The following is a 23496-nucleotide window of genomic DNA, read 5'->3' as shown; positions in this document are numbered from 1 at the left end:
CTTTTCTGGGCACTCAAAGAGATTTACATTGTCAGGGGGTATCTCCTTATCCACCACCAGTGTGTAGCATCCACCGAATATGTTAAGTCTATACATAATAGGAACAAATCTGTGAACAATGGCTGAAGACATGTAATTTCATCCAAAGGTCCAATAGCAGACTTCTAAACCCGGCTGTATTTATCCTTCATTTCCACAGAACGTGATTAGTTTTCCACTAATTGCCTTGCACAAAAGCCTCAGGAAGTGTTTCAGAATTGCAATAAATGAAAGGGCCTGATACATTTTTATTCATCTGGTGCTCAAGGCTCATTTCATAGATTTGTTTTATTCATATTTCTTACAGTCATCTGACAGAGAACAGAGATTAATACTGTGTTTCTGCACAGTGGGTAATGTGACTGATGAACATAAAGTGGAAAGGAGTAGCTGAGAAAGTTTTGGGTAAAGTCCAGAAACATTTTGTCTAGTCCACTGCATTCTGCCTCACTGCTTTATCTGTATGTCGGCCAGTTTTCATAAAAGCAACTTAAAGGGGGGGGGGGGTGAAATGCTATTTCATGTATACTGAGTTTTTTACACTGTTAAAGAGTTGGATTCCCATGCTAAACATGGACAAAGTTTCCAAAATTAAGTTGTACGTTTGAAGGAGTATTTCTGTTCCAAAAAAACCTCTTCCGGTTTGTCACAAGTTTTTGACACAAAAGTTTTTTTCGAGTATGGCTCTGTGTGACGTTAGATGGAGCGGAATTTCCTTATATGGGTCCTGAGGCACTTCTGCCGGAAGTATAGCGAGGCTGAGCAGCACAGACATTTCACTGATCAGAGCGATTCACTGATCAGAGCGAGAGCGCCGCGAAATGTCACAAAAGAAGTGTGTTTTTGGTTGCCAGGGCAAGACAACCCTGCACAGATTACCAAAAGAGAAACAGCATTAAGGGACCAGTGGATGGAGTTTATTTTTACAGAGCATCAACGGAGTTGTGCAAGTGTTTTTGTTTGTTCCCTGCATTTCGAAGATGCTTGTTTTACAAACAAGGCCCAGTTTGACGCCGGATTTGCACATCGTTTATTTCTTAAGGATAATGCAGTCCCAACGAAAAAGGGTCACGATCGTGTGTTGGAGCTGCATGCGGTGCTTCAATGCTTCAAATATTGTGTTGTTAACTTAGCTATTGGCGCGTAAGCACATCAAGTAAACACCATGCGATGTTTTCATCAAACTGCACTTTCCACATGTACAGCTTAAAAAAAAAAAAAAAAAAAAAGACGACATAAAGAGGAACTTAGTCATTTTCCAAAACCGCTAAGCAAATATATACAGTTTCAGTACATACCACATAGCATACCGCCTTTGCTGATGCTGCTCTTGTTAAATTTCAGCCTCTGGATCTGTGTCACAGCTTCCAAACGCTCTCAACTCAAAAGCCTACTGGCACTCGTGATTCTTTAGCTCCGCCCACACGTCACGCCTCTAGGCGCTCGTGTTTTTCCGGGAAAAATCGGTACAGACTATCTTTCTCTTATGAATATAATAAAACTAAAGACTTTTTGGAGTTATGAAGGATGCAGTACTACTCTATAGGTACTCAAAATTAACAGGATATTGAGTGAAAATGAGCATTTCACCCCCCCTTTAAAAAAAACCTAAGCACTATAAATATTTGTACTCTTAAGGTCCTTTTTGTATGAAGCAGGCAAGCGTATCATCCTAAGATCTATAAACAGAGCTTCAGCTCTTAGAATAAACATAGCTGTCTTATGTCCCTGAATTTAAACTTAAGCTAATGTTAAGTAGAAGCGTGTATCAACTGAATTTTTATTTGATCAACATCAATATTTTAAGGTTAATAATTTTACATCATGAATATAAAAAGGTATATTTCAGTCAAGACAACCTTTGGAGTAGTTTAAGTATATTAATTTATTTAGTATGTTAATTTGGTCTTAAAATACCTGATCTACTTTTCTGCTGCTATCACTGCAAGAGCAGAGCAAGTAGCCAGACATACACACAGACATGCAGCTGCTGCACAAATATAGATATATAAAATGGCCTATAGCTGATCTAGGCAGGTGTCTCTGAACCAGACTATTTAAATGTTGACAGAGTAAGCTCGGTGGGTGCAGTTACAGCTGAAGCCAATCAGCTTGTGCCATATAGTAAACAATGTGATTGCTAGCAGATTGCATGCAAAAAAAGGTATGCACTGAGCACTTTATTTTATGGTCTCTGAATAAAGACTGACGATTTCTTCTAGATTTTTTCTTGAAGATCATTATGTGTAGGCTTCCATACTTTTTTAATATAAAAACAGTTGTAGATGATGTATTTCATCTTACACCACAGCAGGTCAATTTCCCAGAAGTATTTTACACCAACTACCTATTTACAGTATCAGCAGGACAAATATTAAACCTGAAAAATCAGCTCAAAGGGGCCAATCAAAGGGTGCCATCCCAGTGACCACCTTTGTATTTATTTATTTTATTTTTTTTGAGAGTGTACCAAAGTGATACTTCTGTAAATGCAGTTCATGGTCTTCCAAATCAAATGGATAGACACTTACCTGTCTGCTGTCATGTTTGGAGGAGGAACTGCTATTGCTGTGAGAAGGAGAGGAGATCTTCTGGGACATGGTGGAACTTTTCTCCTCTGAGCTCATCTCCTGCTTTCAGTGAGAGGGAAAATGTAAAAGGAAAGGAAGAGGTGGAACTGGAGGAGAGGAGATGCGGGTGCGAGAACTGACAGCTCAGCCGTTGTGGGTCTCCATTTGCTTGTTCTTCCAAAGCTTGGACACCGTGTTCGAGACTGTGGAGAGATGAAGAGAGAAAGAAAGGGCTGATCAGGAGATGTATGTGAAAGGCAACCTCAACATGATGTCAGGCTTTCAACTGTGCAGGTAATGAACACCACTCACCCACCACAGGATATCAAATAGCAGAATTATCTGAAAGTATAAAGGCTTGGTCAACAGGACACACAATCTGTGGGTTGTGTTGAGGAAAGATGTCAGTGTGAATCACTGGACATACTATAGATGTCATCCCCGGATCGTCTGACTCTCACTCAGCTTCTTCTTATTAAAGTTATGAAAGTGTGGGAGCTACACTGAACAAACACTGTCTCTATGAATCCGTGCTTAATTTATAGCAGCAACAGACATCAGAGTTCACTACTCTGTCTTCCTCAGAGTGTGCTTCTCACATGAATGGAGAACAAAATGCAAATGTCCTCTTGCTTTGTGTCTGTTTAAGTCATGTGTCCCAACAGCACCATATGCATACTTGTGTTACAGCACCTGTGCTGGTTATTAACGCAGGTTACAGGGTGTGAGACATATGTCACACACACACACACACATTTTATCTGCATGAATTTACAAAACTATCACAATAAAGATTCTGCAATAAAGAAATAAATACACATATAATGTGTACTGTGATTTTTCCCGGCATCGTTTGATTTTGGTTCATTCACACCGCAGTGATTTTCCAGAATCTGTTCGTTCACACACCGTAAAGTCATGTGACGTTGGACTTGACATGTGATGTGACGCCTAACGTGTGATATATCACCAAGGCAGATGTACCATATTTTGTATTTCTTTTAAATTAGTTGCACAATTGTTATTCAGGTGTAACTTACATTATCACATACATACGTTTTTTACTTACCATCAGCCACCAAAATATCCAGATTGGTCAATTACGAACAACACAACATTATATTATATACATTATATATTACATACAGTATTTGACCTTTTTGGTTTATGATTTGCAGTAGCGAGTCTTATGTCTAAGGCATTTTTTTGTTTCTAGCATGCCTTTTGATAGCATTTTGAAAAGCATATTCCAGTCTGTCTCTCACTTTTCTTCATTATAAGCAGCAGCACAGGTCCCAATGAGGGACACAGGAATGCAGCAAGGTTAATTAGATTAGTTTTGCACACAGTAAACCAAACACCCCTTCATTTCCATCGGCCTGTGAAGTGAATGTCAGTAAACACACATCCTTTCTTACAAATTTCTCTCTCCCTTTGTCTCTCACTATTTCTTTATTAAGGGAAATTATGCTTCAGTTCAATCTGTCTAAAATGTATCTTCCCTGGGAATAGAATATAACACAGGGAAATGTGAAAATGAGCAATATGTTGACTCTTCAGCTAATGTGCATCAGCATCATGCGTCAGCTGCACATCGACATACTAAGATTTAATCACTTCCCGTGAGGATGGAGTAATCTGAGCTTCTGAATGCAACAGTGTGGATGAATGACCTGAATCAGTGCTCGTGTCTTGTGTTAGGCTCATTTTACCCGACATGCTATGACATGAATGACTAAAAACCTTCATAGACAAGAGGAACACATGCTGATATCCTGTCATTGAAACATGTCCTATGTTATAACATCCTTCTTGCATCCAAAGTGGATAGTCAAAGACAGGTTGTCATTTACACATTATATTGCCTTGCACTGAAATGTTTCTCCAGTCCCCACTTTATCAATGAGAGGGTCTCCTAGTCCTACAAGTCACTACAAGCACAAAAAAATGCTGTTACACCCAAATTGTTTGAATTATTTTCTCACCACAAATGTGATTGGATCACAAAATATATTTCCAATATATTTACACCTGCAATTACAGAAAGGGTGTTTTTTAAGCTCTTTAGTTGGCTAAGTTTTATTATTTACACTTTATACCTTTACAAGGTTCTGTTGCGACCTTGAAAACACCAAGAGAGATTTGTAGTTTAATTGTAGATGTCATTTTAGCTGAAAAAACAACTGGATATTCTTATTTAAGTTTCTCTTTTTACACTGGAGGTTGTGCGATTTGTTTAATCTCAGATGAGTCAAATCAGTTAGCGTGAAGACAATTGTTTGAATTGTACGACATCTTCTCAAACCTCTGACTGAGCGATTGAGGATACAGATATGGCTAATTACGGTCGCAGCATGTAGTCAGTTTAAGTAGCTGTGGTGACTGGTTTGTTCCGGTAAGCAGACTCCTGGGTGTGAGTAAATGGCACTCTCCACTGCTGCCAGTCTCACCTCACCCTGCGCCACTTCAGAAACCAACAGAGAGCAGCTGCCTCCATGTACTGCCCCCATTATTTATTCATTCACTTTCCACTGATCACACTAAACACACACACATACTTATTATGCATACAGCTATACATGTAGACACTTACATACCCACATACATAAATACCTGTATTATGATATACAGTACCCCACCTGAAACCTTTTCAATTGTATTCTTCTAATTGTTTATTAGAATTAATTCTAATACTCATTCTTGATAAAAGATGATAAAAAAACAACTATTTTCAAGGCATAGAGTTTTCTGGAGGTCTACTGTTTTTCATGAGTTCTTTCTCACTTCTTTCAGGAGTTTCTGCTGTGTTCTTTACAGGATGTCCACGTTAGGGAGAGAAGAAAGCAGTCCGGATCTTTAGCAACCCTCAACATTGTGAGTAAATCACTCGCATATGCGACTAAATCTTCACTATGGGCGACTAAATTATGTCTAATATTAGCCAATGGCTTATAAATGATCAGATTTTACTCGCCAATGTGTGAGTTGGAGGCTAAAGGTGGTCGCACACCGGACGAGAAGCGCTGAGTCGCGCCACATGTAGGACAACTCAAGGTATCGCACACCGGACGAGCACATTCTATATGCGCGAGCTCAATTTCGCAGCAAGATGGGTTTAACTTTTAACGTTTTAACTTCATCTATTATTATTATTTTAAATATATGATTTTAATTGATAAAAGCTGAGTTTTGAACGTTAATTAATGAAAAGAATCTGTGTTATAATAAGTCTGTTGTTGTTTTGTTGTATCTGTTGTCTAGGCAACTGTGCAGCCTGACTGAAAACGTAACCAAACACTTTGTAATGTTTTATTTGAATGAAACAAATGTACTGTATTTTAGTTTCAGTTTCAGTTACTAACATCTGCTATGTAGATGGCGCTCTGTGGCGCGGCAGAAATTTGAACAGCATTCTGAGTCGTAGCTGGGCGCCGCGGACAGACGCCGAATGGCGCCGCCGGTGTGTGTGAATAATGTGTTCGAATTTTAAAGACGAGGCGCGACGCGGCACTGCGCTTCTCGTTCGGTGTGCGACCCCCTTCAGTATTAGTTAAGCACAGATATATTTTATTTTCACTCACAGAACACCATGACTAAAGCATTTTTTTCTGCTTAAATTGGTGGGATGATCTTTAGCTGTTATAGTTTGCATGGAAAAACTCTCTGTTCACTAACAGAGACTGCAAAAACGAATCTGAAGTAAACATCGCTCTAAGAGATACATCCACCTGGGATCAGTTAAACATAAAACCAGCCTAATTATACAGCTCAGACAGATTGAGAAACATCAAACGTCTTTTAAATCAAACTGCACAATATTTATATTAGCTAAGACTTTGCTCATCGTTGACAACACTGACTGCCGTCACCACCTTATTTACACATCGAATTTGTTTTGCCTGGAAAAGAAGGAATTTGTGAACGGTCCATACCTTCTTTAAAGTGAACAGAACAGAATTTTGTGAAGAACATTTTCAAATATGCAATCTTTAAATAGATTGCAAAACTCATATAGTGTGCATCAGGCTTAAGACCAATTAGTCAACAAGTCGTTTAGGTAATTCATGAACTAGTTGATTTTGAAAATGTGTATCGCTGTAACCTAAAATCGACATGTTCATCTACATCAAAAAAAAAAAAAAGAAATGGACATGTTATGCATTAACTAACCTTACACAAGCAGAAATGCGCAAACACGTATGCGCACACAACCATATAAAACCATATAAATCATGCAAACACACACACACAATAAGCATCATACAAAGACCAGCAGAAGTGCAATCACATGCACTCTAGCTTTATGAAGCAGGCTGATTGTCTGAAGAAAATCTCTCAGCAATGAGTCACATCCTACTGTCATGTGTACAGCACAGAGACAGTATGATTTCAGTTGTAAGCATAGATGTTGGATATCAATTTAATCTGAGCTATTTCTGCTTTTCCATAGCGTTTCTTAAGTGCTGATTGATGCATAAATAGCACTTCTGTTGTGTATTTGGTTCAAGAGTTCACATTCATCCTGTAAGAACCTTTTCAGTTGCAGCTTGCCTTCTGTAATCAAGGGGCTCAAGCTCTTGACTTTAAAGAAATAGTTGAACCAAAAATAAATATTCTGGCATTTACACCGCCTTATATAATTTCAAACCCATTTAACTTTCTTCCATGCAACACAGAATAGAAATTTTGAAGAGCTTTTTCATATAATAGTATGAGAATAGTCTGTGTGACTCGTAGACTATAGTACATATATTCTGAAGCAAAAAAAGTGTATAATTTTTTTGTTACATAACATTAAAAAAACCTAAAATGTTAAGTGTCACATAAGTCATTCCAGGTACGTCCATTTATGGTTCTCTATCAGCTCAATCCAGAGATTTACACATAGCAAATCAAAAGTTACTTTGATATGTGAATCTCTGGTAGACTAGATAGGGAAACCGGACACATCATATCATAGAGCTCTAACTCACAGCTTATTTACTGCCCGTAACGCCCGAGGCGCACAGGGCACCCACTCACAGACAGCCGTTAAACTGAAAGATTCATTAATGCTGTGGGCAATCCCAGACCCTCTCAGTCACACTACATCAATTATACACACAGTAATAACAGGCAGATACACAGACTCTTCATTTCATTCTTTAATCAAAACTCTGTCGTGGCAGGAAAAGTGGCAGCTGTTGGTAAGCACTATTTATAACTTATTCATTATTCATTAGGGGAGCAGGCGAAAGGAAAATGGACTAACAGACTGTTTTAACAGAATTACAAGAGCAACTTACTCAGTCTTTGCATTATACACATATTCACCATTGCAGAGAGACTCCAGACCCACTTTAGCAACCCACTTAGCAACTGTGTATCTACAGAATTTTATAGTTACTATTTTCAGTAATGTAATGTATATGTATATGTGTATGTATATTTATATATATGTGTATGTACAAAAAAAACTTTGTAGTTACTATACTCATTATTGTAATGAAAATAATGCAATGAAAAAAATAGCATATAAAAATGATATGAACTCCAGTTTTAAAGTAATTAACTAAATTAATTTATCTAGCATTTAAATAAATTATGTTATTTTAAGGGTTCGATTAAAGAATTCTGAAATAAAACCTTTTTTTTTTATTCATTATTCGTTATAAAGTTTTATTATTCATCACTAATAATAAAACATATTTCTTGATCACCAAATCAGCATATTAGACTGATTTCTGAAGGATCATGTGACACTGAAGGCTGAAGTATTGTAATTGTAAATTTTTAGTTTTGCAATTACATAAATAAATAAATTACATTTTAAAAGATATATATATATATATATATATATATATATATATATATATATATATATATATTATATCATATTTTGCAGTAAACTATGTCTATAAAATATCATTGCACTAGTGTTATTTTGCATATAATACATTGTTTAACAATACTTTTGCACACTCATCCAACTGTATTTATTACCACTGTTCTCACGTTGCTGCTGTTCATAATGTGTATATAATACTACATTGCTCTGTTCATAATGTACATACAAATTATCACGATAAACGATAATATTGTCGTTCTAAGACCAGTTTCAAGCCTTGAATTTCAAGACCAGCCTTGATGAGCATAAGAAACTTCTTTCAAAAACATTAAAGAATATTACAATATTACCCCAAAGTTTATAATTCTTTTTAACAAGAGCAAGATTTATTACAGAAATTGTGCAAAAAAAAAGAAAAAATATTTATTGCTTAATCTAATTAATCCAGACTATTACTTACACAGCTTTGAAATATTAGCCATCCTGCTGACATAATAAAACTAATTATCAGCTATACCAATGCATTCCTAATAAATACTACGTATGACAAGAGAGTGACAACTCCCATATAACAATTCTTATTAAATATATACAAGGATACCAAGTGTGACCGAGAAAATGGGCTGCAACACCACCAAACCCACTCAACCCAAATTTTCCCTTAAAGGGGGGGTGAAATGCTATTTCATGCATACTGAGTTTTTTACACTGTTAAAGAGTTGGATTCCCATGCTAAACATGGACAAAGTTTCAAAAATTAAGTTGTACGTTTGAAGAAATATTTCTGTTCCAAAAATACTCCTTCCGGTTTGTCACAAGTTCCGGAAAGTTTTTTTTCAAGTATGGCTCTGTGTGACGTAGATGGAGCGGAAATTCCTTATATGGGTCCTGAGGGCACTTCTGCCGGAAGTAGCAGTATAGTCAGCTGCAAATATGTCTTGACCCCAAAAAAATTCTAACAAAAGGTTTCAGAGAGGTTTACAGTAGTATCAAATGTACTTAAAAACATACTAAAAGTTTACCAAAGTTTGACTCCAAGAAAGGCCCCGTTTTTCAAAATGGCCGCCACCAGGTCCTTAAAATGACCATTACTCCTTTGTATTCCTCCTAGACCAGAAATATTGGTGCCTGATACATGTTTTTGCCATGTAATATTATAGCTAGCATATTTGCATGATAGATAAGTGATTACAAGTCCAGTTATATATAAAAGCAATTGGTTACAAGCATATTTATGGGGAAAATATGTACAATTTCCCTTAAGTACATGCAGGTACATGTAAAAAAAAAATTGAATTTCATGGAAAAGTTATTTATTTTTGTAATTTAATTTAAAAAAGCAAACCTTTTATATTCTACATTTATTGCACACGTACAAACTGAAATATGTAAAGAGTTTTTGTTTGAGTTCTGATGGTTACGACTTACAGGTTCAGTATCTCCAAAGTAGGTTTAATTATGCTATCAATACTTGGTTAGGGCTCCTTTTGCAATTACTGTCTGTGGTACTGCAGGTTGTTTTGATGGGGCCTTCAGCTCCTCTGTATTGTTTTTCAGATATTACTTATCTTCCTCTTCACAATACCCCATAGATTCTCTGTGAGGTTCAGGTCAGGTGAGTTGGCTGGCCAATCAAGCAAAATAATATCATGGTCAGCAAATCACTTGGAAGTGGTTTTGGCACTGTGGGTAGGTTGTGAGGATTTTGCACTTTGTTTTATGTTTTGTTTCTTGTGTCTAGTATCAGCACATGGCTTTGTTAATTGTTTTCTCGGCCATGTGCTCCTTTAGCCCCTCCTCCTTGTTTCCTGTTTACCACACCCCCCTCGTCAGCCTGGTTAGTCTTATTGTGCTCAACTGTCCCTCATGTATTTTCCTCCTTATTTATAGTGCCCCTTACCCTTTTTTGTTTGCCGGTTCATGGTCATTCACACCCTCTCCGTCTCTTTATGTGGCTGAACACGCACCCATGTCTCCTTGTCTGGTTGGTCTTGTGTAATTTGTTTGTTCTTTTGTGGCTTTTATTTGTATCTAGTTTTGTGTTCGAGTTCCTGACCTGTCTCCGTGTGTCCTGCCCTGGTTCTACCTACCTGGCACTTGGTCTGTTTCAGATTCAGTGGTTAACAAGTGTCTGAGATCTGCTCTACGGTGCCTTGTGTGGTCTTCTCCATCAGCCTGGTTTTGCTGCTCCCTTTGTTGCCAAGTATTCTGCCAGTTGTTTCCTGAAGCTTTCCCAGTGGCCTCCCCTAGCTGTTCCTGTTAACTGTTATCCTGTTGTGCTATCTATTGTTCACTTCACTACCCTCTTGTCTCCATCTGTTTTGTCAATAAAACCTTATTACCTTCCAATGAAATTGGGTCTTCCCTCCTAGATCCCTGACATAGGTGCTAAATTCCTGCTGCAAAATTAAATCAGCATCTCCATTAAACTTGTCAGCAGATGGAAGCATAACGTGCTACAAAATCTCCTGGTAGATGGCTGCATTGACTTTGGACTTGATAAAACATAATGAACCAACACCAGCAGACGTCACGGCACTCAAATCATCACTGACTTCAGAAACTTCACACTGGACTTTGGATTCTGTGCCTCTCCAGTCTTCCTCCAGACCTTGAATTCCAAATGAAATGCAAAATTAACTTTCATCTGAAAAGAGGACTGTGAACCACTGAGCAACAGTCCAGTTTAGGGATGTCAACGATTAATCGATGATCGATTAATTGTCGATAAGAGATGCAATCGATTAAGGCTATCGATGGTCGGTTAACCGATTCAATGTTGGGCTGCGTGCGGCTCATGCGCACTCAACACGTGCGAGCAGCTGTGAGTGACGGTGACGATATATAAAAGCATCATCATTCATTCACAATGTAAAAATTAAGCTTTTAATGTGATTTAAACTTTAAAGTACATTAAAATAGAAACAACATAAAAGTTCTTCAACATTAAATGCAATAGAAATGTAGTTACTAATCATTTCATCAGATAACTGTTTTATATCGTGCGCTTTGCAGGGCTGCGGGACACAGTGACAGGACATGTAGTCTATTCATTCCTACAACTTGTTAATTCATTCCTACGAATTATTAATGTGGCAATTGTCCATGTTTCATTAATTTTGTTCCCTAAATAACCCATGATTTAAGTGAAATAAGGGAACAAATTAATAAATCGAACGAATTCTTAATTCATGAAATCTTTAATTTCCCTTCCCATGTTTACCACAGTAAGAGATGCGAAAACAGTTATTAAAAGCGAAAGATAATAAAATAAACCTGGGAAATTAGAGGGTTAGACTATGAAGATTTAGGAAAAGAAACAATGCCTAAATATACTGAATTTGTGGAAATTCGTGACCAACCGGCAAACCAGAACAAAGCCGCGTAAATGAAGACTATGGGGTCCAAAAGCATGGTCGCGATCTAACATTTTCCAGTTAACCTATTATTCCTCTAATAAACAAAGCTTTTATACCACACTTGTCATAATCAGATCTTATCATTTCTAAATAAATAATTGCTGGATTCAAAACAGTGATTAATAGGCGCTGTGACCGACACATTCCTGGAGCATTCAGTTTAAATAGACCGTAGTATACCGGTCCACTCTGCTGTTATGCCAAGGACGTTTTTGCTCATATGAAGAGGATCATCTTTTCCGTCTATATGCGAATGCGTGTTAAGTACAAGCCTAGTTTACATTATAAATAATAGTTTAACATTCAAATACATTGCGAACATGGAAACATTTCGATTTGTGCCGAATGAGACATGAGCAATAACCTCCAAATAAATCTAGCCAAAGCCGCGCTCGCTCATCCTCGTCTGCACGCATGCACTGTCACGATCTAATGCACTGTATGCCGGATTTTTAAAAATCTGACATTTTCTAGAACAGAATCCAGCAGGATCAAATTAATGTGAGCAACTGTGTTTTGGTGCAGCAGCGCCGATGTAGTTCACTTAATGTGCAGCGCAGTCACACGCGCTCCACATTTCGGATAATTTTATACAATAATGTCAGTTGAAAACATTGCAATTGTGCTTTAAAATACAACAACGAGCACCACAAAACCATTTAAAGATGCGCGTTCAGCGTTCTCCGTGCGGGATTGGAAACTGTCAACAAAGTAAAATGACCTCAAAAGTATGGCGCGCTCTCTTCATTTTATCAAATGATCATAATCGCATCTATTCATTTTATAATCCTGCTACTAGCATTTTATTCAGACTAAAACCTCTTTAATTCAAGTGAGAAAGCGTTTTGTGTGTGTGTGTGGCTTTTGCACATCCTGTCATACCGCTGACTGCGTGCCTGCAATAGACGCATTTTGCAGTATTATGGTTAACGATTAATCGATTAATTGATCGTTAATTTAAACGACGATCGATCATGGAAATAATCGAAATTTGACATCCCTAGTCCAGTTCTTTTTCGTCTTATCCCAGGTGAAATGCTTTTTTAGTTCAGGAGTGGCTTGGTTTTAGGAATGTGACTGCTGTAGCCCTTTTCTTGAAGATGTCTGAGCGTGATGACTCTTGATGCACTGACTCTGGCTTCAGTCCACTCCTTGTGAAGCTCTCCCAAGTTCTTGAATCTGCTTTTCCGAACAATCTTCCCAAGGCTGAAGTCATCCCTGTTGCTTATGCACCTTTTCCTACCACACTTTTTCCTTCCAGTCAACTTTCTATAAATAGATTTTGATACAGCACTCTGTGAACAGGCAGCCCTTTCAGCAATGACCTTCTGTGGCTTAACCTCCAAGCAGAGGGTTATGATGATTGTCTTCTGGACAACAGTCAAGTCAGTAGTCTTTCCCATAATTGTGGTTGCATGTTCTGAACTAGCCCAGGAGGTACCCAGTATTTATACTAATAATTAATAAAACTAATCAAGCTCAAAATGGAATATTGAAATTTTTTGAGATACTGAATTTTTTGTTTTCCTAAGCTGTAAGTCGTAACAAACAGAATAAAAAATGAAATAAAAAAGTTTACTTTTTAAATTAAATTACAAAAAATGAAGAACTTTTCTTTTAAGTAGCCAAGGATGAATTTTGTTTAGGGGGTTAAACACCAAGAATACTTGACTAAGTCAAATAATGAAGCAGTTAGGATATTTTAAGGGCTCCCCCTTAAAACAGCTGAGAAACCTTTTGTTAGAATTTTTTTAGGGTTAGGTGTTTTATTTTCATATATGCAGCCGTCTAGTATAGCAGAGCAATGAGAGCACAGACATTCACTCATCAGAGTGAATGTCACAAAAGAAGTGTATTTTTGGTTGCCAGGGCAAGACAACCCTGCACAGATTACCAAAAAAAAACAGCATTAAGGGAACAGTGGATGGAGTTTATTTTTACAGAGCATCAACGGAGTTGTGCAAGTGTTTTTGTTTGTTCCCTGCATTTCGAAGATGCTTGTTCACAAGGCCCAGTTTGACGACGGATTTGCGTATCGTTTATTTCTTAAGGATGATGCAATCCCAACGAAAAAGGGTCACGATCGTGTGTTGGAACCGCAGGCGGTGTGTAAAACTGCTTCAAATATCTCTGCCTTCTTGTTAGTGCGTCCCCTCCCATGCCGGAGACCCGGGTTCGAGCCCCGCTCGGAGCGAGTCGTTGCTGCTGCTGCTCTCGTTCAGTTTCAGCCTCTGGATCTGATTCTGGATCATAAATAAACAGCTGAATCTGACTGTTAGCCATGGTTTGTTTTGGATGTTTTTTTCCTCACGGTAATGTCACAGCTTCCAAACGCTTTCAACACAAAAGCCTACTGGCGCTCGTGATTTTTTAGCTCCGCCCACACGTCACGCCTCCAGCCGGTCATGTTTTTCCGGGAAAAATCGGTACAGACTATCTTTCTCTTATGAATATAATAAAACTAAAGACTTTTTGGAGTTATGAAGGATGCAGTACTACTCTATAGGTACTCAAGATTAACAGGATATTGAGTGAAAACGAGCATTTCACCCCCCCTTTAAGATCATGCATAGATGCAGCTCAGCAGAAAGACAACCACCTCTGCAGGTTGAGACCCCTCGCCTGTTACTGCACAAAGGCACGGGAGTGACGTAAGTCATGAGATAGGATGACTGGCAGCTCTCTCTGTGTCTGCGGCCCTGTAATTTAATCTCTCTGTCACAGGGTGCAGCGTATTGTATGTTGCTTTTGAAAGTGAGCACGGCACAGACATTGCCAAAAATAACCACCACATAAGGCTCTGATGGAAAACGAGTGATAGTGGCCGTACAGGCACGGCAGCCGTTGAAGGATGAAGTGCTAAAATGTTCCAGAAGATAAAAGGGTGATGCCAAGGGGTCTCACTAAACATAGGAAGTCCAAAACGGGATAATCAGGAGGATTTTACAATGGGCTGGAGTAACTGGAAGTATTACAGGAGCAATGGAGCTCGATTAATGAGGTATACACACATTACAGTAGTAAAAAGATGATGGTTTAGCAAACTTGAGTACTTCTGAGGAGGTTGTGACACACAAAGCTTGTTGGATGAATGGCTACAGCGAGGGTTTCTTCACAACTTCGGCCTGCACCAAGTGTTGGCAAACATCAAGCAGGCACTTATTCACCTTAGGGGATAGTGACATGTTAGAGCTTGAATTTATGTATTTCCCTCAAGAGAAGCTGGTTTAAGGAAGGAAATGTAGCTTTATATGGCAATCCGTGCTCTTTGGAGACCTCTAGATTATTTGCATTTTAGGTTTATTACTAACTTGAGATTATATCAAGGTTTTTGGATGCTGAAGTTTTATTTCCTGAGTTCAAAACAACACAAAAAAGAGTTTAAAATATGTATACGTTGTTGAGGTTAACCACTCAAAGTGTCCATGGTCTGAGTGTCTAAAAAACAACTCAACACAATTTGACTGAATCAAGTTATTTGGACATATCTAATTTTATTTCATTTAACTCAGTTTGCATTAGTTCAAACTACATGAAATATTTGAGTACAGATAACATTTCCATCATCTAACCACTGTCCATGCAAGTTCAGACAAAGTGTTATAAATCTGTTCTATAATTCTGCATAATGTTTCAGAATGTTTTTTTTTTACAAATATTATGAATTTACAACCATCATTAAATTTTAGTGTATTGTATTTAGATTTGTATTAGATTTAACTGTTTATTTACAAAATTAAAACAAATTAAACAGTAAATTAATAAATAGTAGGCTATATGCTTTACAGTGTGTCTATATTTACTGAACTGCGTTGAAATCATTGTAGTACAGAAACAATAATTCAATAAGATTCAATAAAAGATTCAATCAAAAATCACAGCTTAATATTACAGTAATGAAAATTATAAATGGACACATTACGTCACACTAAAATGTACTTAATTATCATGAAAATAACAGCATTTTTACCTCATGAAAAAAATGAAAATTTCTTCTTGATTTTGAGGTGAAATAAAGTTCAGCCAAATTATATGGTGTGACGAGTGGGGTGGGGCCGAGGGACGTGGGAGGAGCGAGGCCGGTGGAGTGATTGGAGATGAGCTACACCTGTTCGACCCACCGGTCTCGAGGCCCACGGTGGAGATGGAAGGATATAAAACTGGAGCGATGACAGTGAAGGACGAGAGAAGACCAGGCCTGGGCTTTAATTTATGGTTGCTTTTTATTTGCGCGCATCAGTCGTCCATGAGGGACTGGTGCGCTGTTTTGCATTTATTTTGTGATTATTAAAGTTTCATTTTGATTGTCCGCCGGTTCCCGCATCCTTCTTCCGGATGAATATGAAGGTTTTATTATTACAGTAAATAAAAAGCAACCATAAATTAAAGCCCAGGCCTGGTCCTCTCTCTTCCTTCACTGTCGTCGCTCCAGTTTTATATCCTTCCATCTCCACCGTGGGCCTCGAGACCGGAGGGTCGAACAGGTGTAGCTCATCACCAATCACTCCACCGGCCTCCCTCCTCCCACGTCCCTCGGCCCCACCCCACTCGTCACATATGGTTTATAATGTTTTTTGTTGTTGTTGTTTTTTTGTATTTATTTTTTATTTACCCTTTTAAATCTGAAATAATTAAATAACTTTTTAGTTCGGGATTCTTTTTGGAATTACATGTCAGCTGGTCACACTAATAATCTTCCCCATTTCAGTGGCTCCCAAATATCTTTTGCATGTTTTAAACACATGATATATATGATGATATTTGAGAGCTCTGTCAGAAGGGAATATTAGCAAAGAATAACAGCTTAAATTTTAGTCTTTTTCTGCATACAGAGCTATCATATGGACCAGAGTCATATAAATTACTAATAAAAAATAAAGTAATACTGAGAACAACACGAGGTTGAGAAAATGCTGACCAAATTTTCACATTTGGTGAACTAAACTTCAACATTCCAGTCCCTGTAGTATTACAGTTTCAGTTTACATTATAGATGTCAGTCTGAAGTCTGGCCTCTATTGCTACACGTCAAGTAATATTACACTGGATGACTTGAACAAGACCTTGTTTTGAATCAGACATGGTCTGTTATTTTAAGAGATGATAAAACATGTATGACTTCACAATGCTACTCTATAAAAGTGGTGGTTTCTGGGTGAGTGAACACAGACACATAGGAAATTCGACAGACACAGAACAGAAACTAAGCGAAAGAGAGAAACATCAGCAGAACACACCAAGATAAAAAGAGCATAAAATATAGCCCGATGAAAAAAGAGGGGAAAAGGAAAAGCCAAAAAATCTATCATCGTTATTTAAGAAACATACTCAGCTCAATTTAGTTCAGTGTTATTTCATTTTAATAGTAGTGTTGATGTTGCAAAGTTAATGTCATTGTCCAGCTATATTCAGTTGAATGATTCATAATGTAACTAAATATATTGTCTTTTAAACCCTAGGTGATAACTTCTAGTAAAGCATTTTCATTTTTTTTTACAACAAACAACAAATAGTAATTATTTTAAATAGTGCTTTTTTTAATAAATGGGCATTTTTACAAAATAAAAAAATTAAAATATGTTGGAAAAAAATTCTCAAAGAGGTAGTACCCCCTTCTACAAAACCAAAATCCTGCAGGTAGCACAGCCTTAAAGACAAATCTATACAGCTCATTGTCTTTTAATGTGTTTCCAATAGATTAAGTCAGGAAATCCCCATTTACTCTCCATTAAGAAAGCCCTGCCCAAAGAGGCTTATGCACACCGTGCTACCTCCGCTTGGTAGCCCAGAGTCAAGCCCAGTCTAATCAGCTGCTGGGCCTGAAGACACTCGAAAACAAAGTGTTTAATGGTAAATGCATTTCTCTTTCTCTGCGATGAATTGCATTCTATGAGTGGCTGATAGAGGTTGAGACCTCAGGCCTCACACAATATTGCTGTGCAAGAAACATGGGAGCTCCTCCTTTGGAAGTGCTTTATAGGTGTAATGTTTATCTCTGACTTAACAGCGTTCTTCACACCAACAGATCCAGACTGAGGGAGAAATCTTGTCATTATCAAAACTGTACTTGTAAACTCAGTATAACAAAATTATCAAGCATTAACATACAGTAATTGTGTGACTTGAAGCGATAAATCAACTCTACCTGAAACAACTGTCATCCTTCATGTTCTTCTAAACCAGTAGCCTATAACTTGCTTTCTTCTGTGGATCATGAAAAATATTTTGAAAACTATGTTTTGTTTCTTTTTTTTTTCTCCCTGTCATGCAATGAAAATGTTGTTTTGGTCTGCACTGACCTTTGTTATATGGGTAAAGTATAGTGTTGTCAAAACACCCGGTACTTCGGTACCAAGTCGGTACTAAAAAAATTAAAATGTCACGGTACTAGGTTTCTTTAAGTACCGGTGGTACCGAGTACCCGGTCAACCCGGTTCTTGACGCATACAATGCTATGATTTCCGCGAAGCAGAAAACGTGGACAGAATCAAAAAATCAAGTCAAACTTATATTTTAACATGGACAGTCACCGAATTTGTCAAAGTTAGCATAAATTAATTAAAATTAAATCTCCTTATGGACAAGTATCTGTAAATGTTAAGCTGCAAAACTTGGTTGAAATATGAATCCTGCATGTTCTGCGCGTCTCTGTGTGAATGAATGAATGGTTTGTTTACTACATAGATTGAAGAGCGTGATGCTTGCAGTCATTTCAGCATCTGCGGTCTCAATGAGGACATAAATACATAAACAGCATCACCAGAACTGTTCTGAGTCACTTCACAAGCATTTACCATTTTATTTGAGTAAAACCAGTGTCAAAATAAAAGTAGCATGTCAAAACAAAAGTTCATTTTTACATAAAGGCATTGTGCTAGAAATATTACTTTTATTTAGTAGAATGGATGTGATACTGCGACTACTGTTGAAAAAATGTATAAAACTTTATTTTTTTAAACAAATCACACAATATTTCTTCCATGTTTTAATTTGAATAGCAAATCCCCTTTATTTACCAAAAAATAAAATGTTTAAATTTCATTAATTAAAAGACAAATTAAATGTAGTAGACTAAAGAAACCAAATGTAGTAAACTTGTTTACTGTTTTTCATAATTATATTACATGTAGAAAATTTTTTAACACAATTGTAAATAAGTATAAAGAATGACATTGGTTTTATTTTTAGTGATAAAAAGTGTGTGTTTTTTTTTATTAGCATATTTTTGTTTTGTTTTGCTTTGGTACCGAAATTGATACCGAGAACCGTGGATTTTCACTGGTATCGGTACCGAATACTGAACTGTTGGTACCGTGACAACAGTAAATGGATAAAGACATGAATTTAGATAATCTATATTGATTAAAACATTCTGCAGAAGTGGAAAAGTTAAATCTCCGTAGTATAAGTGCAAAATGCCCCCATCAAACCAAAGAACAGTTAAAGAGCAGTTAAATGAACTAATATACCCAAGACATTGGTTACGTTGTTCTTTTTTATCCACTAAGATGGAAATCCCAACATACTGTACATTTTGTTGGGATTTTCATCTTTGCAGTTAAAAATAAAAACAATACAATACCACCAAGGATGTTCTGCACTTATTGACTTCTTTTTGGCCAAACTATTTTTCACCAAATGCCCCCTGTCCACAGAGTTAAAGTTATTCAAAACGTTCAGCATTTTCTCAGCAAGTTTCTTAGAGGATGTTTTATCTCAGCTGGACATCTGCCTTCATTAACTTTCACTCTTCTCTTAAGACATCTGCTCCAGGTTACTGTCAAACACAGACAATACAGCTGAGTGTAGATCTGGACCATAACAAACTTCACTCTGCAATTCTGTCTGCATTTACATTTGAATTTAAATATGCAGGAGGAATGCAAAGTCTCTTGCTTTTGTGTTTGGTTCATTTTTTATTTTGAAGTTAAGAACAAGGTAAAACTATCTGTCATTAGAACAGAATGAGTTAGCATTCTTTACAAATTAACACTCAAGTTATTGTTCAATACAATGGGGTTTAAAAGTCTGAGAATCTGGAATTCAAAATGTAATTTAAGTCAGGAAATGAACAGAATGTTTTAACAGGGCTCCCACACCTTGATAAGCTTCAAATTCAAGGACCTTTCAAGGACTTTAAATGCAGGGTTGCCAAGTTCTCTTTTTTTATTTCTCCTATGGCTACGTTTAAACTGTTGTAAAGGAGGGCCACATGTAGGAAGCTTTTTAGCTGTGTTTATGATCAATGTGCATAACAGTGATTTTAAAATATGTATTTTGTGTATTGAAAATCGTATGGTCATTTCACTTCACTTTCACTTTTCACTTTCACTTTCACTGGCGATGGTAGAAAGCAAAAGCCGAATTGCCGACATTTTGGGCGATTCAGAAATCTCGGCCACACAAAGTACCTCACCTCACATAAACACTTGTGCGTAATTTATGTAAATCAAGCAAGCTTCTATGCAAAGGCAAAGAATATAACGAAATAACACATTAGCGTACCAGAGGGAATAATATGGATTTTTTTCCAGAAAACTTCTCGCACAAAATAAATTCAAGCACTTTCAAGGACCAACATCAATATATGTTTATTTTCAAAAACCTTCCAGGGCCTTGAAAAAAAAAATGTCAGATTCACAAACTTTCAAGGATTTCAAGGACCCATGGGAAACCTGTTTTAAGATTTTGAAACATTTTAAATATTATAATGAATAGAAGAATCACAAATATTTAATACTCTCAATATATAATCTAATCAAATAATCAAATGTGACACTGAACGTGAACTAATTTGTACAAAAGTTCAGATGTTATTCTGTTAAGGCATTTAATTCTTAGTGGAAAACATGATCATCAGATTTTACACAAAATATGCAGTTAAATTTATGCAGCTCGAGTGCTGCTGTCATATAGACATTCTGAATTGTTGTAATATTTCACTCAAATTATGCTGGTAATTGAATTTGTAAATGACGATGCATAAGAGTAAAATCTAAAAGAGAAAAATTTTGCTGCTAGTTTCAGAATTTCCTTTTGCTATTAATTCTTATAAAAGTTACATTGTTTAAAAAGTTTTATACAATATCTTTTTGCAATGCATTATAAACCACTATTTAAGCACAAGCACGTCCTCAGCTAGAGCTGGAGCACTTCTGGCTAATTTATCACTATAATAAATTAGTCAGCATGTCTCTCAGCAGCTCTACTGAAATCAGTGTTGGTATACTCCATCTGTCTCCTTGCGCAGAACATTAACCTTTCCTATTTCAGATACACCAGTTGATTTACAAACACTTCAAGAAGAGCAAACAAGCTGTGTGGTGTTTCAGTCATGCTTAAACTGAAGGGCTACATCAGGACTACTCAGATTTAATGTGGTTGTTTTAAAATATTAAAACAATTTACTAGATAATTAATAACATTTATTTAAAAAAAGTTACCTTTTTAATTTGAAAAAAAAAAAAAGTATGTTATTTAACTGTTAATGTGTTCATTTCACATGGACGCAATGATTTTTGTGAAGCCTTGACTGTACTGGCTTAAAAAAAAATGCTAATTGAAACATCATGAATTATCACAATATCATAAATGGATTATGAAAGTGGCATGAAATATGATGAACACAACATATACGGAGGCATGGAAGTGGCTCTAAGTCTCAGAGTGCCTAAATGCACACACACAAAAATTATAATTAAAAAAAGAAATTGCTGTATAGTCCTGAAGATCTGTATCTAGACAATGCCATGAGTAAAATATTGCAACACTGCACAGCTCTACAAAAAAATAAAAAAATAAATAGATAATGAGCATAATGTACCTAATGATCTTCAACCTTTTGATAGAAAACCATCTAGATATTAATGCACCAAATTGTGTGTTGCGAAGTGAACTGCATTTACACTTTACACTGGACATGAACGGAGCACCATGACATGTTGAATCTGCAGCCATTGTAATCAACAAAGCTGTCTATACTGAAAGTGTGACACTGAGGTGTATTCGAGGCTGATTTCTCTCTCCAGCATGAGACTGCACAAATGTGCTGTTTTCCTCATGCGATGCTGTAGAGCTCCATCTGAGCACCTGCCAAACTCTGGTGCTTCAGCCTCCAAGAGACAGTGCCAGCCAAACACAGCGCGCTCACATTTACTAATGTACTGCCACTAGTCTTAGCGTTCTGTGCTAATGTAGAATATTGAGAAATAGCTCTTTAGTGAACTGTGAAGATAACTCCTAATGTTTCAGGCAGCGTGCAAGTGTACATGGTAGATGCTACATTTTGGTAAAAATCCCTTCAGACGAGATGGTAGAGAGGAAAATGTGATATTACTTCAGTTTATATGCAAAAGTTAATACAGTCCATGAAGCATTGTGAGAGACTTTTCCGATTGAATGTTTTCTGAACGCACAAGCACTGCTTCCTGTGCCTTCACCCATCCACTCTACATCCCCTCCCTTCCTACAGTAAATCTCTCAACATGATTTCAGACCGTCTGAAAGCCACAAGCCCTGCCTTTCTTCATCTGACGTGACCGTGCCAAACACTGACTCATTAGAGCTGAGGGGAAAGACAGCAATATCAGGGTCGGGGAAAACCATCTTCTTCGACAGACAGCAAAAGGATGTTTGCTCAAGATTTCTTATCAACTTCTTTGATCTATATGGTCAGGTCTCTGAAGAGATAGTGTGAATGACTACTGCAAGTCATGCATATCTTAAAGAAGAGAATATTTTAGAGATGTCTCATGAGATTCAGTGAGAGCAGGACCGTGTAAGAGCAGCAGAAATCTTTCTTCGGGCAAGAAACCAAACAGGGCAGTTCAGTCCCAGCAGGAAAACTCAGATCACACAGAAGCCTTTCTTGTGTCAGCTCTGAGACTGAGTGAGGGCCTGACCCAGTGAAACTACTGCCTTGAAGAAATACAATGGCATCAGCAGACTACACAACCTTGACTCTATACTTGTACTCAAACTATTTTTAAGACAAAATCTCTGAATAATCACTGCATGTTAAAGGTTAGATCGATCCCAGCATTTTGGCTTCAGTACAATACGAAGGTCTTGTACTTCAGTCGTGATATTAAATCAATACAGTAGACAACTGCCTCAAAAGACTGATGAGATGAAACAGAAAATGTTTTATTAACAGCCTTGCTGTAGCAAAAGTTTCTAATTGTTTTTCATAAATTCCAATACAAACTATGTGCCTTTTTGTTTGAATTGATTGGAGCAACAGGACAAAAATATTTTCTCCAAAATGTAAATTAAATCAAAATAAAAACTGAACTTGTAACAATACAAGTTTAAATCCAGTTTGGTTGGATTCCATTTTTTTTAAATGATATATTGCTTTAAAACTGCGGAAACATGTAGCCTAATGAAGTCAGTATCTTCTAAATAACAGGTTGTTAATCTTACCGTGAATGTTTCATTCATGCACATGTTTTATTTTTGTACATTTTGACTTCATAAGTTTTTATTAAAATGTCGTAACTCAATCTTTAGTGAAACTTCTCCATTAATTAATGCTGGACTTCTCCAATAATTCAGTCCACTTAAACCCCGCCACTTTCTTACAATCATCAATCTGCGTCCAACCAATGGTCTGAACCAAGTCCCAATTGTTTTTTTACTC

General features: G+C 37.0%; 1 protein-coding gene across 4 annotated transcripts in view; it reads right to left on the bottom strand.

Annotated features, from left to right (window-relative positions):
• Nucleotides 1-23496, bottom strand: part of LOC128031049 (oxysterol-binding protein-related protein 3) — a 53641-nt gene that overhangs the window by 23905 nt on the left and 6240 nt on the right. For 2 of the 4 annotated variants that reach the window (XM_052619260.1, XM_052619262.1), the window contains exons 2-3: nt 2751-2812; nt 2571-2669 (exon numbers count right to left, since the gene is read on the bottom strand). In XM_052619260.1, coding sequence (XP_052475220.1) covers nt 2571-2666 — 96 coding nt within the window. In that variant the 5' untranslated portion in view covers nt 2667-2669; nt 2751-2812. Of the gene's footprint in view, nt 1-2570; nt 2813-23496 lie in introns of all 4 variants that reach the window. The other 2 variants (XM_052619263.1, XM_052619261.1) reach the window with 1 other exon arrangement.

Source organism: Carassius gibelio, chromosome A16, assembly GCF_023724105.1.
Source record: "Carassius gibelio isolate Cgi1373 ecotype wild population from Czech Republic chromosome A16, carGib1.2-hapl.c, whole genome shotgun sequence".
Classification (NCBI taxonomy): domain Eukaryota; kingdom Metazoa; phylum Chordata; class Actinopteri; order Cypriniformes; family Cyprinidae; genus Carassius; species Carassius gibelio.
This window is presented reverse-complemented; position numbering and strand designations above follow the sequence as displayed.